At 39.4% G+C, this 17181-nt stretch overlaps 1 protein-coding gene across 1 annotated transcript in view; it reads right to left on the reverse strand.

The window, feature by feature from the left end:
- The window catches only part of LOC101860913 (dipeptidyl peptidase 9), a gene marked incomplete in the record, with an annotated part of 31800 nt that extends 16298 nt beyond the window's left edge, over positions 1 to 15502 (reverse strand). Inside the window, 10 exon segments of the mRNA XM_013085874.2 lie at positions 2148 to 2292; positions 3420 to 3535; positions 4025 to 4100; positions 4714 to 4822; positions 6387 to 6506; positions 7434 to 7605; positions 8677 to 8957; positions 9475 to 9626; positions 11225 to 11359; positions 15378 to 15502. Of these exon segments, the coding sequence (XP_012941328.1) occupies positions 2148 to 2292; positions 3420 to 3535; positions 4025 to 4100; positions 4714 to 4822; positions 6387 to 6506; positions 7434 to 7605; positions 8677 to 8957; positions 9475 to 9626; positions 11225 to 11337 (1284 nt within the window).
- Positions 15503 to 17181: the final 1679 nt, after the last annotated feature.

Here is a 17181-nt window from a genome sequence, read left to right on the forward strand (position 1 = left end):
CCCCCAAGTTTGGTAATTTCCATAAAAGAATCAATATTTTTCAGTAAAATCCACACAGAAATGTGTTCTTGAATGGACATAAAAGATGCTGAGCACAACAACAAAAAAATGATAAAAATACCCAAACTGGCCGGAAAATACCAGTTTCTTCAATTTCATGATTTTGACGAGCGCTTGATTTCACAACGCTGCCTCACAGTTGTTTTTGTTCTTTCATGTAGATATTTTTATGCCCCGATCCACAGAGTCTATATCATTTTGTGGGCAGGCTTTGATCCAGCCTGTCAGAGCCCACCTGGGCTGAGAAAGACACAACTTTACAACAGAAAAACGAAGATACTCAATAAAAATTCTCCATCCCACAGAAGAAATGAAACTTAAGTCTTCTGTGTGCAACAGCGAAATATCTCACAGCTACCCATCATATGTCATTACCTCTTTATTAGAAACCTAAAACACTTAGAGATCTATAGAAACCTATAATGGTACCTTAGCATTTCTGCAACCATCACTCTTTTTCTTTCAGTCCATTACATTCCCCATTTATCAAACACATCAAATCCTTCCGCTAACCCCGCCAGATACTTTTCTTTCACCCACCTTCTCTCCATCCACCACTCTCTTCATCTATCAATCATATTATATCCCCACACAATCCTATACGTCTGTCTGTGAGTCATAAACGTTATCATTTTTTTTACTCATCTTCTTTCCATCCATCCACAACCCTCTTTTCTTCATCTCACTACTGGCTATCCTAGAATTACAAAGTTCTATCAGCTCAGCACCTTGCTTTGAGAAACTTGACGACAACAATTTTGAGTCACAATAATATGTCAAGCTTTTTCGAATGCAACTCTTTGAATATCTTGATAATGACTCCCAAAAATCTTATGATTTTGAGAGGTAGAAGGAACATTTGTGAGGCAACGTGGTGTAATCAGGCTCTCGTCAAAATAATTGAAATGAAGAAACCTGCATTTTCCCGCAGGTTTGTGAATTTTTATCAAATTTTTTTTTTTGGCTCAACACCTTTCATGCCCAATAAAGAACTCATTTCAGTGTGGATTTTAATGAAAAACGTTGATTAAAGGCACTAAAAATGTAAATTTTCAGTTACCAAGGACTTCTAAGCTAAAGAAATAACTAATCTTTAGCAGCCATTTTCTCGCTAATTTTGCCTCTGAAAATAGATAACCCCACCTCCTTCATTCACCAATATCTCGACTTGTATTCAAGATAATTCTATATTTTTTTCATACAAATAAAGACAATTGAAGAAGCTTTAAGATGATACCAATAACTCGACATGCCCAAAAATTGACGAGAGCCTGATTCCACCATGCTGCCTCACATTTGGTTTCTGACCTCATGGTCTCATTCACTCAAAACGGCCAAAAATGTCAGACAGGACATTGTAATTCTAAGGTAGCGTACTGGGAGACCTAAATTGTGTCAATGGCGGGAACAACTCTTCTCCAATTACAATTGAATTATGACAACAATACGCCACCAGTCCCAATGTCCAACATGTTGCAGTTTATTTTTAAAATATTCATCAGCGACCAGTCGCCCACATTCACCAAAAATAGGTCACAACATATCATATTCTCCTATTAACCTGGATGAGGGGAAAATTCGAGCCATTACTGTTTCACTTCCACTCTTTGTTCTTCAAATGACATTGAGTCACCTTTTTCTGATATAATGTAGTAGTAGTAGTAGTAGTAGTAGTATTAATTGGATAGGTTAAACCTCCTATAGCTGAACTATTGTAGGAGAGAAAAAGAGTTTTAAAAAATAAAATAAAAGAGCCTACACCTATACATATATAAATATCTAAATAAAACCATAAACAAAAACAACGTCTTGATATAGAAAAATGATCTACTTTCCTTCAATTTATCAATCTTCTTTCAAATTTTCTTACTGAAAAACTCAGAACATTACATCTTAGTGTGAAAAATGCTCAAAGTTTCTCTTTATGTCTCTGTCCTTACATCTTAAAATCAAAAATGTTCAATTTTTCTCTTATTCATCAATGCTCTTCCTAATTATTTCATTAAAAAACTCAAACATTATTTCTTAGCGTGAAAAAAGCTCACAGTCTCCCTCTATTTCTCTATCCAATCAAAGAAAAATCTCACGTTTATCCAGACGTCTGTAGTTTCCTCAAAAATGCACTGTATATGGGGAGCCGGGCCGTCGGCCGCCTCCGAGCGGAACGAGTACGGGGAAATGAGCAGCACAGCCTGCCTCATCTGTAGCCGGTCCATCACCACAGCATATACACTGAGAAACATTTGTGCAGTGCAACACAACCATTCAGTAACCAGTTATCATCAGTCGTACTTTATAATGCTATCACCAGTCATACTTTAAAATGTTATCTTCGGTCTTACTTTATGAAATAATCATCAGTCATGCTTTATAAAATTATAATCAGTCATACCTTACAATGTTATCATTAGTCATATTTCATAAATACATCATTAGTCGTACTTTAAAATATCATCATCTGTCATACTTTATAAAGTTATCATCATATAATGTTATCATCAGTCTTACTTTATAAAGTTATCATAAATCTTACTTTAGAATGTTATCATCAGTCTTACTTTATAAAGAGGAAAGAAAAGTAGTAGAACCCGCTTATGGCGCCCTCTAAAATAAGCTGATAATCTAAACTTTACTTGAATCAACAATAAATTTGTATAAGAGAGGTCAACATTTCTTGACAGGGCAAACCTTAGACTCGAGACAGGAGATTATGTTACTCTCTCACTATATATACTTGACAACTTTTTCAATTCTGATCAGGGACATGCAATGTTATAAAATAAGATTATAATAATAATAAATAATAAATAACATTTATATAGCGCATACCCTTGCTCGACAGCAAGCTCTCTGCGCTTTACACTATATTACTACGCAAGCAGACCCTATAACACACAGATACATTCTGGGAGGTACACAGTACAAGAAGCCGATTAAGCACTCAAGCACCCAACAAACTGACAAGATCTTTCGCTGTCTATAGCTGGTTACCCATTCTCACCTGGGTGAAGTGAGGAAAATTTGTGTAAAGTGCCTTTCCTAAGAACACAACGTTGGGTCCCTGACGGGATTCGAACCCACGATCTCACGGTTGCAAATCTGAGAGCCACCCATGCCAGAATTATTACAAAACCACAAACAAACTTACATCAAAAGGGGACTGTTTTTTGTGGGTTTTGTTGAAATGTATATAATAAATTTGGCAAGCCGAAGTGGTGGAGATTAAAAAATGTCCTCTCAATGTTTGGCCAGTCGAGGTGGCACAGACTAAAAAGGTCCTCTCAAATTCCCGTTTGCAGAATCTGGAAGACTCCCGCGGAAATTTGGGACAGTTGGCACAACCTGTGTTGGATACTCACTAGTTCCCGTCGGCTGTCCAGCCCGCCCGGACCAAGTACTCTCCCCACGGACACATCTGGAACAGGCCAGGCTTCAGACTGCGTTCTGTCACTTGTATATCCGTCACTTGTGTTGTCTGAGGGAAAGAAGAGAGTCATGAGGAAAGGAGAGTCATATCGCCGTGCTGCATGTCTTCCCTTTTAAATAGCATTGGACCGGCATTAAACCTTTTTTTAGATGTGACAGATCAGATAAATCATTTCAAATAAATTGCATCGAATCAGATTTTTTTTTAAAGAATTTAGTAGCTCAACAGGTATTGTGTTTGCCTGTCAACCTGGTGGTCCATCAGGTGTCACCTTTCAAAATGGCATATGGCAGAGTCCTACACTAAGCAGTCGGTTTGACCTGATTTAATATGGTATAATATGATACGATATGCAACGGCGTAATATGATATGATGTATGGCATAATATGATGTGATGTGATGTATGGTGTCATAAGATATCATGTATGGCATGATATGATGTGATGTGATGTATGGTGTCATAAGATATCATGTATGGCATGATATGATATGATGCATGGCGTAATATGATATAATGTACGATGTAATATACTCACGGGCCCGGAGAAGAACAGACTAATCTCCAGCAGCTTCAGATTGCTTAAAGCGTTGGCGGTACCCGCTTTAGGATACCTGGGAAAGAAAAAACAGTTTTTTGGAATGACCCCATTGACAAAATGTAGATCATTTAATAATAATAATAATAAACAGCATTTGCATAGCGCATGTCCCTGCTCGACTGCAAGTTCTATGCGCTTTACACTATATTATTACTCCCAGCAGACCACAAAACACTCAGAAATATTCTCAGCTTCCTGGGAAGCATACAGTGCAAGCAGCCGATTAAACTCTCAAACACTAACAAGCTGACAAGATCTTTACTGTCTATAGCTGGGTACCCATTCTCATCTGGGTGAAGTGAGGAAAATTCATCTAAAGTGCCTTTCCCAATGACACAATAGCGGGCCCCTGACAAGATTCGAACCCACGACCTTACAGTTGCGAGTCTAAGAGCCTAACCACTAGGCCACCAACGCCACAGAGATAGGCTGCTTCAACTGTCAATACGGTCCCCAAGCTGAGAGGGAAAAGGAGATACTCTATAAAAAAATTCTCCTCACAAGAGAATCAAACTTGTATCTCCTGCACACAGTAGCAGTGAAGCATCTAACCTTTACACCACTGACAACAGTTGTCTGTCTATTACCCCTAGATCCCTGTAGAGGGGAAAACAACGAAGGCATACCTGTACTGATCCGTGCTCGTATCGTGTTCTGTCGGGGCGAAGAGAGACACGATATCAACGTCTGACTCGTCGACTTCCTCGTAAAGAATATGGTAAACCCGTTTGCCATCTGGAAGGAGAGAAAAAATTACACACTCATCATACCCTGACCTCTAGAGTCAACACATCAAGCTGATGTTGGTTTGTTAAAATAAATTTAGGTAAGTTTTAATACAAGTTAAACTATGTTTTAATAAGGGTTTTACGGCACTTGCAACACAATAAGGTTATACATGTATAAGGGCTGAAGAAAGTTAGTTTTAGAAAGGTTTTACGGCGCTCACAACTGCATAAGGTCATATGAGCTCCAAGGGGTGGGTGTCAACAGAGAAGTTCAAACGAGGAATCAGGCTTACTCTGCTCACCTCTCTAGCCTTAACAGCACAAAGCCTGCTTCAACTATCAAGGCACCCTGGAAATAGCAGTTCACAAGAGAGTGTAAAACATACAAAAGAAGTAGAGGAAAATGACAGTAGTAAGGATGAAGAAAGAAAAAGCAGCAGTTCCCCGTTGCAGTTCAAGCACAGTTATGAGCATGATATTGATAAATCAGCCCATTAATAATTCTACAGTGCATAAGAACATGTTAATGTCCCCCCCCCCCCCACCCCACCCCCCATCCCCACCCCCCCCCCCTTTGGGAATGGCCTAAAGACACTTCAGCCAGTAGCACCACCCCTGGGGGGGTTGCCAAAGATAAGAGGTGTTACAAGAGAGTAACAAACACAATAGGAAAGAAGTAGCAAACCACACCAATGGCGCTCATATGACCTTATGCAGTTGCGAGCGCCGTAAAAACCTCTACTATTCTAAAAAAATATATAAAACACACACACCAGAGCACCCATCAATCACCTGCTAATAAGCATTTTACAGCACTTGCAACACAATAAGGTCTTGTGAAATAGAGCACCCATCAATCACCTGCTAATAAGCATTTTACAGCACTTGCAACACAATAAGGTTTTGTGAAATAAGAGGTGTTTCTAGAGAACAACAACCAAAAACAGGAGAGACAAGACCAGTGTGTGCTTTATAGGAAAGAAGAAGCAAACCATACTAGAGCATCTGCCAACCACCCCACTGCTGGAGTAAAAATAAGCACATCCGTAATACAATCAATGTCTGCCATTTAGAGCTTGGGGAATAAGAAAGACAGACAGAAACAGAGACAGAGACACCGAAAGACAGAAGAAGAATAGGACCTATCAGCGGCACCCTCGGACTACTTTGAGCTCACCTTGGAGAGGTTCAACTGTCCTTCTAGTTTTAGTAAAAGTTTTAAAGCGCTTGCAACACAATTAGGACATACAAGTGCCGAAGATTAGAGGTGTTACTAGAGGGTAACATGTAAATTAAAAGGAGGAGAGATATAGACAATAGATATTACATAAGAAGACGCAAACCACTTTGAAGCACCTGCCAACCACCAACTTCCACTAAAAAATTGTATTTTAAAATGTAGATGCTTATACGCCCTTATCAACACAAACCATTTCGACTCCCAAAACAAAAACAAAAACCAATAAAATGAGCAGATCACATCAGAGCATTACCCACAACCCAGCAATACCAGTGACAGAGACTAAAACACACGTAACAAAGACCAAAATCATATGCGCCAGACGGCCCACCTGAAGGTCTCTGGCAGACAGGTGACCACCAGTAGCCCGTGTAGCGGTCAAACTCCTCCTGGATGACGAAACTGGGCACCCCGGCACTTAAGTACTCCTCCTCCAGCCTCGAGGGGAAACCTGCACAGACACACAACACACACTCATTGTACTTATAGGAAGGTAATAGTAATAATCATTCCATAAAGATAATAATAATATAATAATTAATAATAATAATGATGATGACGACGATGATGATGATGTGATAATAATTTTAAAAACGACAACAATAATAATTACAATAGTTTATCCGTCAATGTTTGATGATGACTTATACATCTGCAGACACACAGTACACACTCATTGAACTTATAGTCTGGTAATAGTAATAATCATTTAATGAAGATAATAATAAAAATAAAAATAATAATACTAGCACCCACCAACCATCCACAATCCCACCATACAGACCCAATGTACATACAGGGTACATACTGGCTAATCGATAGTACTATATATACTAGGCAATAATAATATGAGCGATATTCTCAAAAAATGAAGTCCAAATATTATATAACCTATATCATAAGCTTGAAATACAGTCAGGAATAGGCCTAAAAAAGAGGGAAATAACGCCCAAAAGGATTTTCCATTGAACAATTACAACACATCTCGCCATCTTACTAGGATTACCACCAACTCCAGTCAAACGGAGTCACTCAATCTCAACACGACAATCAACTGTTCTTAAACGTAAGATGCTGTATTTGATGCCCAACTAGTATTTGATTTTACACATGCTCAGAGTCAGACAATATTGTACTACATAAATTTTCAAAATGGTGTATGAAGGAGTCCTCCACTACACAGTTGATATGTGCGACCTACTAAAAAGTGTACCAATTTTAAAGTCAAAGTAAACACACACACACACACACACACACACAAACACACACACACACACACCCTCGTATTATACTCGAGGCCATGTTAAGGGAAAGTATCAATCGGTACATTTCTAAAGTCTTGCCCTAACACATTGCCTCTGCACTCCACTATACTTACTATTGCGGGCGTACGTGAGTCTGATCTCTTTGCCAGTACCAAGGCAGGTCAGCCACAGGTCAGCTTCATGCACAAAAGCCAGGAGGTCTGTGTTGGACGGGCAGAGCTTCGGATCCAGCCGAGCTCCATAGGTCATGGTTGGGACCTCTGTTGGTACCGGGGCACCATCCCCCTGCAGAAAACGGAGACATTGTTTTTTAACCCGGCTGCTTTTAGTTTTTCAATTTTAGTAGTTTTACGGCACTTGTAACACATTACGGTCATATAAGTGCCAAAAAGTGTTACAAGAGAGTAACAAACCTTTTAAAAAAGGAGGGGAGATGAGGATAATAGATGTTTGATTGGAAAGAAACAGCAAACCACACCAAAGCACCCACCAACCACCCACAGAGGCGCAACGTCCTGCAAGACACAGTAAAGTCCATTTCATAGACAGAGTACTTCTAGTGCTCCAGAAGAGAAAAGCAGCTGAGAAGACACACTCTCTCAAAACGTGACGACCTTTCTTCCACGAACGTGTAGTCTATTACAAAATGAGCCACAGCAGCCAGGGAGAAACAGACTCATCATTTTCAAGTAGAGATTGCTTCAAATATGTCGAACCTGCTCAAACAACCACCTGTCCTTGAGAATCACTTATACAAAAAAACATTTCCCCTTACCCCTTTGTGTTATTTTTAATACTATAACTTTTTTTAAGAAGAAATTTTTTACCCGACAATAGGTGAGCGCGTTTTGGACAATGCTGACCATACTCTGGTCTTTACCCTTCCACAAAACTCAGAATTTTGCTCTTTACCCTTCTACTTCTACAAAACTCAGAATTCAGACATGAGGAAATCCCAGGCTCAAAACTAGTAAGAAAATTCAGCCAAAGTATTATCGTTATGGATTTGCAGCTTTATATCCCGTTCACTAATCACCTTTGACTCCCTGACACAAAACAAGTAAAGAGGACACACTACCGGTTACAAAAAACAAACAAAAACAACAACAAAAATGTACACAAAAACAGATGAGCTAATCCCATTCGTTGCCCTGACACTTAATAAATTAATAAAACAGGACTAATCATTGAACCAAAAAAAACTCGAAGAAGAACACTCCAAAAGAAAAGAAGAAAAAAAAACTTGAAGAATGGGAGAACACACCATAAAAAAAAAAACAATTTTAAAAAACCAACAAAAACCCACGAATGTGCCCAAAAAAAATCAGAGTAAATGAAGAAACACTTTGAGGATACCGAGTCATGGCAGACGTAGAGACTGTTACTGGCGGGAATGACAAACAGTCCGTCCTCTCGGCTCAGCTCGTACGAGGTCAGCCCATAGGAGCAGAGCCTCTTGCGCTCTCTGAGTAGCTGTTCCTCCCGCGACATCGGTGCAGCCGTCCCGCTCGGTTGGCTCGAGAACAAAGCCGACGCCCACAAGGCCGGCAGGCTCTGCGACCAAGCATCCCCTCCGGCACTGTCAGCCTGAGACGATGAGGCATCTCCTCCTCCCATTGGCTGACTCAGAGGCGTGTCTGTTGAGTTTTGAGACTTGCATTATCGGTAACTGCACTGGTTTAATAAAGCCCTTTCCAACACTATTTACTGAGAAAAAGCTCAGAATATTACATGAACAATATCGATTATCAGCAGACCATTGCCGGTTGCAACTGTCTTGCTCTGGGACACACTCCTGTGACCACCCACCCACCTGAACACTGTGTCATTGACATATAACCTTGTGTACTTTTAAAACGCACACATTGCAATTTTCCTTTTTATTTCTGAGATGCATTTGCTTTCAGATACAATCCTAGATATTCAAAAATGTAAATCTATATTCTATGCTCAATGATGATTATGAACATGAGAAAATGTTACAGAAACTCATAACTATGGGGTCTTTTTTTACATTTATGTACAAAACACCCATATTCTTCCAATTCTTTCATCATGACATGAATCCATTTTTTTTTAAAACTCAAACACGTTACAAGAATTAAAAAGACAATTTAAAATAAAGCAAATCTTGAAAAAGACAATCAAATTCACCTGGTATATCAGCTTGGAGTAAAGTACTGTCCTTGCCCATTTCAAGAGCACCAAGAAAATAAAGCCGAGTGATGGTGTTACCAAACTCATCTGTGATTGTGCGAAACTGAAAATTGCATGGCACAGAGGGCGTCAAGCGAGCTATTGCTTTCCTGGAGAAATAAAGAATCATAGCTTCAACAAAGAAAATCAAAATATTGCTTATAATTATTATTAATTATATAAAACATATATCAAGTAAACCCTAATATCGATATTATACAGTCAAACCTGCTTTAATAGTCACTTGTCCAAGCCAACCACTCATACAGTAACCACTTCTCACTTCTCTCCTTTGCATTTAAAAAAGTAGTATAATACTGACACTGCCCAAGACATCCACATATCTAAGAGAACCACTTTTCTCTTCGGTGATCAGTGGCCGTCAAGGACAATTTTTAGAGAATGATATTCATGATGCTAAACTACAATAATTAATCATATAATCTTGTTGGCATTGGAGCATGTCAGTTGACAACTAGAAGGTCACATATATAACTCTTCATGCTATGGATCAGGATATTACAATAATAATAATGGGACAACAGTGATGAAGCCTATAATTAAAGAAAGAATAAACAGAAAAAGCACAGCCATAGAATTCCCCAGCAACTCGCAATCATTAAAAAAAATACTTCACAAAGATGTGACGTACTGTCCATCTATACAATTCCCAGAACCAATAGATATCTTAGAGTTCATCTTGCTGAACATTCACACATAAACTAGCAGCTGCAACAGTCAACAGTGTAAAACAGGTGGCTGTAAGTTGTAAGAGCATGTTTGACGGTGCTACACTGCGAGAGAATTCTGAAGCTCTCGTTATTCAGCAACAACTGACAGGAAGAGACAGTCAAGTGACACAAACTAAAGTACAGTAAAACCTGCTCCAATGGCCATTTGACCAAATCAATCACCTGTAAAAACAGCCACTTTCCCCTCTGCCTCTTTTTCCCGCTATACTGACACTGTTCAAGATGTCCATATTTGTCGAGACAACCCCTATAGACCTTAGCAATGGCTGGCCATCTTTGACAATTTCTCTTGTTACAAATGAATTAACTTTTACTTAACTCATTTGTTGAAATTCTATAATACAGTATAACACGGATAGGTTGAACACAGAAGACTCGAAATCACACATTCGTCGAACTGGGCCAGCAGTCTCGGGTTTTTTTCTTTCTTTATCTTTGTAAGAAAATTACACGATGCTCGAAAACAAACACAGAACAGTCAAACTAATTACGCTGCTGTAGAGGTCTAAAGTCAATGTCCTTTGAGGTACACTTGAGACAAAATAATAATAGTAATAATTTTAAAATACGGAAAAAGGCATGGCCAGTAATATACCACCCCCCCCCCTCCCCCACAGAAGCAGCTGTGCTATTTTTAGTGTGCTGCTCGACACGCCTACGCGTGTCTAGGCTAGACCCTACAAGGTAGAGCTAAGCTTGTGTGGAGTGGGTGAGAGGAAGGGTTGTGCATCACAGGAACTATTGTTTCGCCACTAAAGTAGCAATATCTGTTGCTTTCCATGATTCTCTAACACAGCCGATGCCATAACACTATTCCTGCATCCCTCGAACTCCCGAGGCCGGTCCCGACGAATTCGAGCTATTCGTGTTATACTGTAATTAAATGTTTTAATATTTATTAAAAAGTAGTAAATCACTCTTTGGTGCTGTGGACAAAAGTAAACGAAAAAAATTACCTGGTTTCCCTGACAGTATTCTGAAGTTCCCTCCATGTTTTCTTGTGGCCATTAGAAGGTTTCGGGGGTGACCCTACTTTTAGGTCATATGTGTCAAATAACTCAGAAGCCATGCTTCCCAAACTCTCCTTGAACCTGGGGAAAATTGGAAAAGGAGCGAACTTTGAATGTGTTATTTATCACATTAATAATAGGAGTAGGAGTTTGGATTTGCTGGTTTGTTTGAACATGTGTCAGTGACACTAGTACTTTTGAATGTTAGAGACCTATAGTTGGCTACACAACTTTGGTCTCAGTTGATTAATTCAAAGTAAGTTACTAGGTTAAGATGAAGAGTAAGATAGCACCTATACTATATTTTAAAAATTAAGTTTGGCTCCCCAAAATGCTCATGTTTTTCAACAGGTCATATCTGCATAGAGCGTATGATTCGTCACCACAGTTTCACTTTTCAAGAAATGGCCAAAATACTAATTACTGAGTGTTTTTATTTTCTCAAAATAATTGATTTTACTTTTTTTTTTTTCTATCAAGACAGTCGAGATGGGTTGAAAAGATTGGTTTGCACACACATGATATGCCTATAGCTGTCCTACTACTAACTCGACTCCAGGTCCTAACCTCCATTAATGTCATTTTACCTACTTATCCATTATGACCTTCCATTCCCTGATAATTTTTCTAAGAATTTTATCTAAAACACTTGTTTCTCATCTTTTCAACTAGTCTAGTTATAAAGCAACCTTCCCAAATTCACATTTCTGGTATCGGGCAATAATTTTATGGAACAGTCAAACCTGCCCAAGGCCACCTCTATAAGACGGCCACCTGTACAAACGGCCACTTTCTATATCCACCTTTGCGTTTTTTCTATAGTTTAATTGTGTAAAACGGGCACCTGTCCAACGCGGCCGCGGCCACCATATTTTTACACACAACCCCTATCACACTAAGCAATAACACCTGTCTTAGACGGCCACCTTAGTGACTCCATTATGTTTTGTCATATAGATTGTGCACTGGGCCCTGGCGTAGTGGACGAGCCGTCATAATTCAATCACTTGTCGTTGCTGTTAGGTAGTCCCTCCAACCGGTCATGTTGCGTAGGCCCCTCCCACTGTTGACCAATAGGTACCAATTTTCAGCTGCTGGTGAGGAAAGCATGTGATCCGTCATAACCCATAAGCCCCGCCCAGAACTCATACACAAATCGTATGTGAGATGAGTGTTCACTGTTTCCCCAGTCTGTAACAAAGTAACATTAGACGTCAAAATGAACTTGCGGCAGAAGCATTGCTTTCTCTCGTTCTCCGAATGGTGGCAACCCATGTGTTTGTTTTAACATGGCACTCGGTCTTCCTCGTCTGATACATTTAGTTTTATTGTCACCCTTACGCAAAATCAGCAACAAAATAAAAATAACAAACAAAATACAAACCACAACAACAACAACGAAAAAACAACAACAACAATGTGGCTACTTTTGATTGAGACTTCAGATGGGAATGGTTTGTTTTCTTCATCTGGATCAGTCCTGCCTATGACGGCCACCTGTCTTATACGGCCACTTTTCTCCTTGACAATGGGTGGCCGTCTTACAGGTTTGACTGTACAAAGAGTAAGGACAGGGTCAGGTTGGTTAAAACGTAAATCGTAGAATCACTCCCATCTCATAAATGGTGTTATTTTGTAGCTTTTTCTGGGGGGGGTTTTTTACCCCTGAACACAATTTCGAAAATTTTAAAAAGTTGCGAATGACTATAAAAGCAGGGGGGGGGAGACCCCCAATGACTATAAAAGCATGCATAAACAAACAAAAAAGTCAAACCGGCATGGATAGCAGCCGCGAGATGGGAGTAATTCTATAAAAATACCAGTTAACTAAAGCTAGATCTAGTATTAAGATCTACACTCAACTCTTAGTCTTAGTACACTTCCTTTTCTATTCTTCCAAGTCACTCCCCAAGCCCAAGAATACAGAATACCCAGTACAGATCAAGAAACAGTAGCCTATCATCAAAGGCTAGACTAGACTTACCAAGAAGGAAGTGAGTATTTCCACCTGAGGTGGGAATAATTTTTTTTGTCATTCTCACCCACGTCGGGTCACTTCTCAACATTCCTTATATCTAGATCTAGATATCTAGATTCTAGATTACTTTTATAAGTTGTAATACAGTACAGGCTGAAGACCGACCTCTAAACCTGGGACGAGATTTAGACATTGTATATATTTCCACTGGCAGATCTAATAAGTAGTAACTGACTAGATCCAGATTTAAAGTTATTCCAGTACGCCTCTCTACAATTTAATGCTGGGTCTGGAAATATTCAGAGCACATTCCAACGAGAGTGCTAATTCTAAGGGAAAAATGTCACTTTTAGCATTTGAATGTTTTCTGCCATATCAACGGGGGGAGGGGGGAGGGGGAGTAAAATATATTCCCATCACGGGAGTGGGAATAAAAGAAAATTTTATTCGAAGTGACTATTTCTCCGAACCTTCGGGAAAATAAAAGTTGAACTCTATTTCTCCGAGAACGGTATCCAATCTCGAGATTTTTTGGCTATTTTTGCAAGATTTAGGCGTTATCTTTCATTCTGCCAAGTTCTGCGAGGACCAGGAAGAAGCATTTTTTGCATCGAATTCCATTTCTAGAGCTTATAAATGTCTTAATATTCAGATACTTCAGTTGTAGTGGTTGCGGCAATGTTCCCGGACTATACTTCATTTGAAAATACCTGTCTTCAAAAGTTAGGCTACTGCGAGAAAACAAGACTGCTCAACCTTGGCAGTAACCTATTTTGCATTCAGTCACCCAGCAATTTAAAAACTAAAATGGGGGCTCTCGGGGCATAGAGGTTAAGGTGTTGGCCTCTCATTCAAAGGTCCCGGGTTCGAATCCGGGTAGCGACCAAAAATTTTTTTCTCTCTAAAATTGTCTCTTTTCACCTCCTTCCCTGCTCTCTAGCAATGTTCTGTTGTCTGCTTTCATTTCCACTTTCAGCCCCCACCCCCTCACCTCCTTTGCCCCCTCCTCTCGGCTCCTGACTCTTTCTGCAGCCTTTCTACTGCTACTCCTTGGCTCCCCCTTACTGCTGTCTTTCTGCCACACCCCTGATCTTCTGGTAGGAAAGATCTACACCTAGCCTTCTCGGACAAGGGCGAAAAATCTCGGAGGACCTGTGTGCAAGTTGCGCACATTAAAGATCCCTTGGTGGTCTAAAATCTATAAGAGTAGGCTTCAGCCGCAACCCGGGCGAAATTCAAAATTTCCTACCAACTGAAAATATTAGGTGTGTCCCGCGCGCTCATATGACCTATGCAGCTGCGAGCGCCGTAAAACACTTTACAAAAACAAACAAACAAAAAACTAAAATCCTTCAGGTAAAAAAAAAATTTTAAAATCCCCCCCCCCCCTTCACACCTTTCACACACACAGACACACACACACACACACACACACAGACACACACACACAGGGTACCCCATTCGCTTTAATTAATTTGTTATTATCAGCAACAAATCTCGAGAACGAAAACCGTTCGGAGAAATTGGAGTTCAAGTTTATTTTCCCAAACGTTCGGAAAAATAGAGCCGGCCAATTTTATTTCCACCTGCAGGGTGAGTAAAATATTCATGTTGTCTTTAAAAAAGTTACAAGTAAGATGACAACGAAGAATGTCTGAAACTAAATCATTCACAAGGTTCAAAATGAAACCAGAGATGATCGTTCTGTTCAAAATAAATCAAATGTTCTAATAGTAGATCTATCTCTCTAGTCTAGACCTAGAATCTAGATTCTAGATCTAGATCTGAATCCAGCATCATCTGGGCTAGTTAAAATCAGAGATCTACATCTAAATCTAGAATCTAGATCTAGAATCTATCTAGAGATAGATCTAGCTCTCGTCTATTTCAATAGAAAAAGGCACACAGTTTCGACCCGATAGATGAAATTTGATGTCAACAACAAACAGCTGAGAGTCGAGAGTACAGACCAGTTCAGTCGCTATGCTAGATCTAGATGTAGATACTATAAACTCTAGTATAGACTCACACAAGCAAGTTTATTATGTACACCGGGACCTGGGACAATGTAGGAGGCTAGATCTAGATTAGATCTAGATCCAGAATATCTAATTCACTCACCACAGAGTTGTCTCCAGCAGTAAATTCTAGATCAAGATTCTTAGGCCTAGCCTATATTGCCAGTTGCTAGTTGCCAGTCAGTCAGCCTGTCTCAGTCAGGCTATTCTGGCACTGACAAATTTTTGGAATCGGTCAACTACAAAAGATTGAGAAAAAAAAATTATTCGAATGACCGAATATGAACAAATACCAATTTTGGGCCTATAATAACGGGGTTTTTTTTTATTAGGGGGGTACAAAAAAATCAGTATGCCCTGATGACCTCTCAGTTACACATCGATAAAAATAAAGGCCTTACAATTAATGATTGGCTGAGTTTGTGTGTACGTGAGTGTGTGTGTGTGTGTGTGTGTGTGTGTGTGTGTGAGTGTGTGTGTATGTGTGTGTGTGTGTGTGTGTGCGTGTGTGTGTGTGCGCGAGTGAGTGTGTGTGGGGTTTTTTATGGGCGTAGGGGGGCAGGAATGGGGGAGCCTTTTTCAGGGGAAAAAAAGGTTCGTCAAAACTTATTACTTATTAGACATGTATTTTGATAATTTTAAGGTGTCCATGTAAAGTTATTTTCAAGTGAAAAATATAGTAAGTGCATACATACCATTTATATTGCTGTTTGTCTTTTCCCCATCTTTGTGGTGTTTTAAATTTGTTAGTGTGTTAATTTTTTTGGGTAAATTTTTACTTATGCACCCATGCACAGATGCATTGATTTGAGGGCTAAACTGTCATAATGTTTGCTGTAGAACCCACGTATGGCCACTAAAACCCTTGCAAATCAATTTATTTCAAGTAAATATCAATCCCCCTTTTAAAAAAACAGATTCTTTTTTAGGTCGGGGGGGGGGGCATGCCCCCTGAAACCCACCATGTTGTTAAATTTCCTATTTTCAAATCAATAACTCAATAACTATTGATTTGCAGCTTAAAAGAAGGCCACATTCGGGTTCAGAATGCAAAATACCACTAGAAAAGAAGTATATTTTAAAACATGAACATGAGACGGGTGCATAAGTAAAAACATATTTTTTATTATTCTGATGTGTTGTTTTTCTCATATTTCTGTGTTTATGTAGTGTAATGTAATTTAATTTGATGTTGTTCCTACCCTTTTAAAATGTTAAATGTGTTATGAGAGAGCGTGTCTCCACCAAAACCGAATAGGCTTTTAATCTGTGTATTCGGTTTCTTTTAAACCCAACTATTCGTCCAAGTCTTCGGACGAGTAAAATGAGGAGAAGGAGGGAACGTTTTTGGATTCGCAATCGAAAAGAGTTTCACTGAAGAGCTCTTGTATGCGTTTAGCTAAAGTGTATCGCAGAGTTATTTTCATACAACTTTTCATAGAAGTACATTGTATTTTTTTCGGAGCTTTCAGGTCGTTGGTACACGTGTATTTTATTATTATTTTTCAAAAGCACGTCCTCCAACGTATTTCTATAAGTTGACATAGACAACTTGTTAAGGCGATCGGTATGTAACTGGATGGGTGGGTGTGTGCATGGTCCTTGTCGGGTTTTGGGGTGAATGACACTGGCAAGTCCCCAGACTCTGGACAAGTTTCAACATCGAAAAGAAAAAGAAAACACTCAACTACGCAGAACAACAAAGTTCAACACCCGACAACCCAGTGCACGACTGTATAATTTTCTTTTCAAACTCATCCAGACCTAACAATTTAATACAAAAACAACGACAACATTACATAACCTTTCTGTCCCAGCAGTTTAAATTCGGATAGTCCTTGATCTGGACCCCAAAAACATTGCTTTGAAAATAATTTAAAAGACCCAGGGCAATTTCTTTTTCACGA

The sequence above is a fragment of the Aplysia californica genome, unplaced genomic scaffold, assembly GCF_000002075.1.
Source record: "Aplysia californica isolate F4 #8 unplaced genomic scaffold, AplCal3.0 scaffold00415, whole genome shotgun sequence".
NCBI lineage: Eukaryota > Metazoa > Mollusca > Gastropoda > Aplysiida > Aplysiidae > Aplysia > Aplysia californica.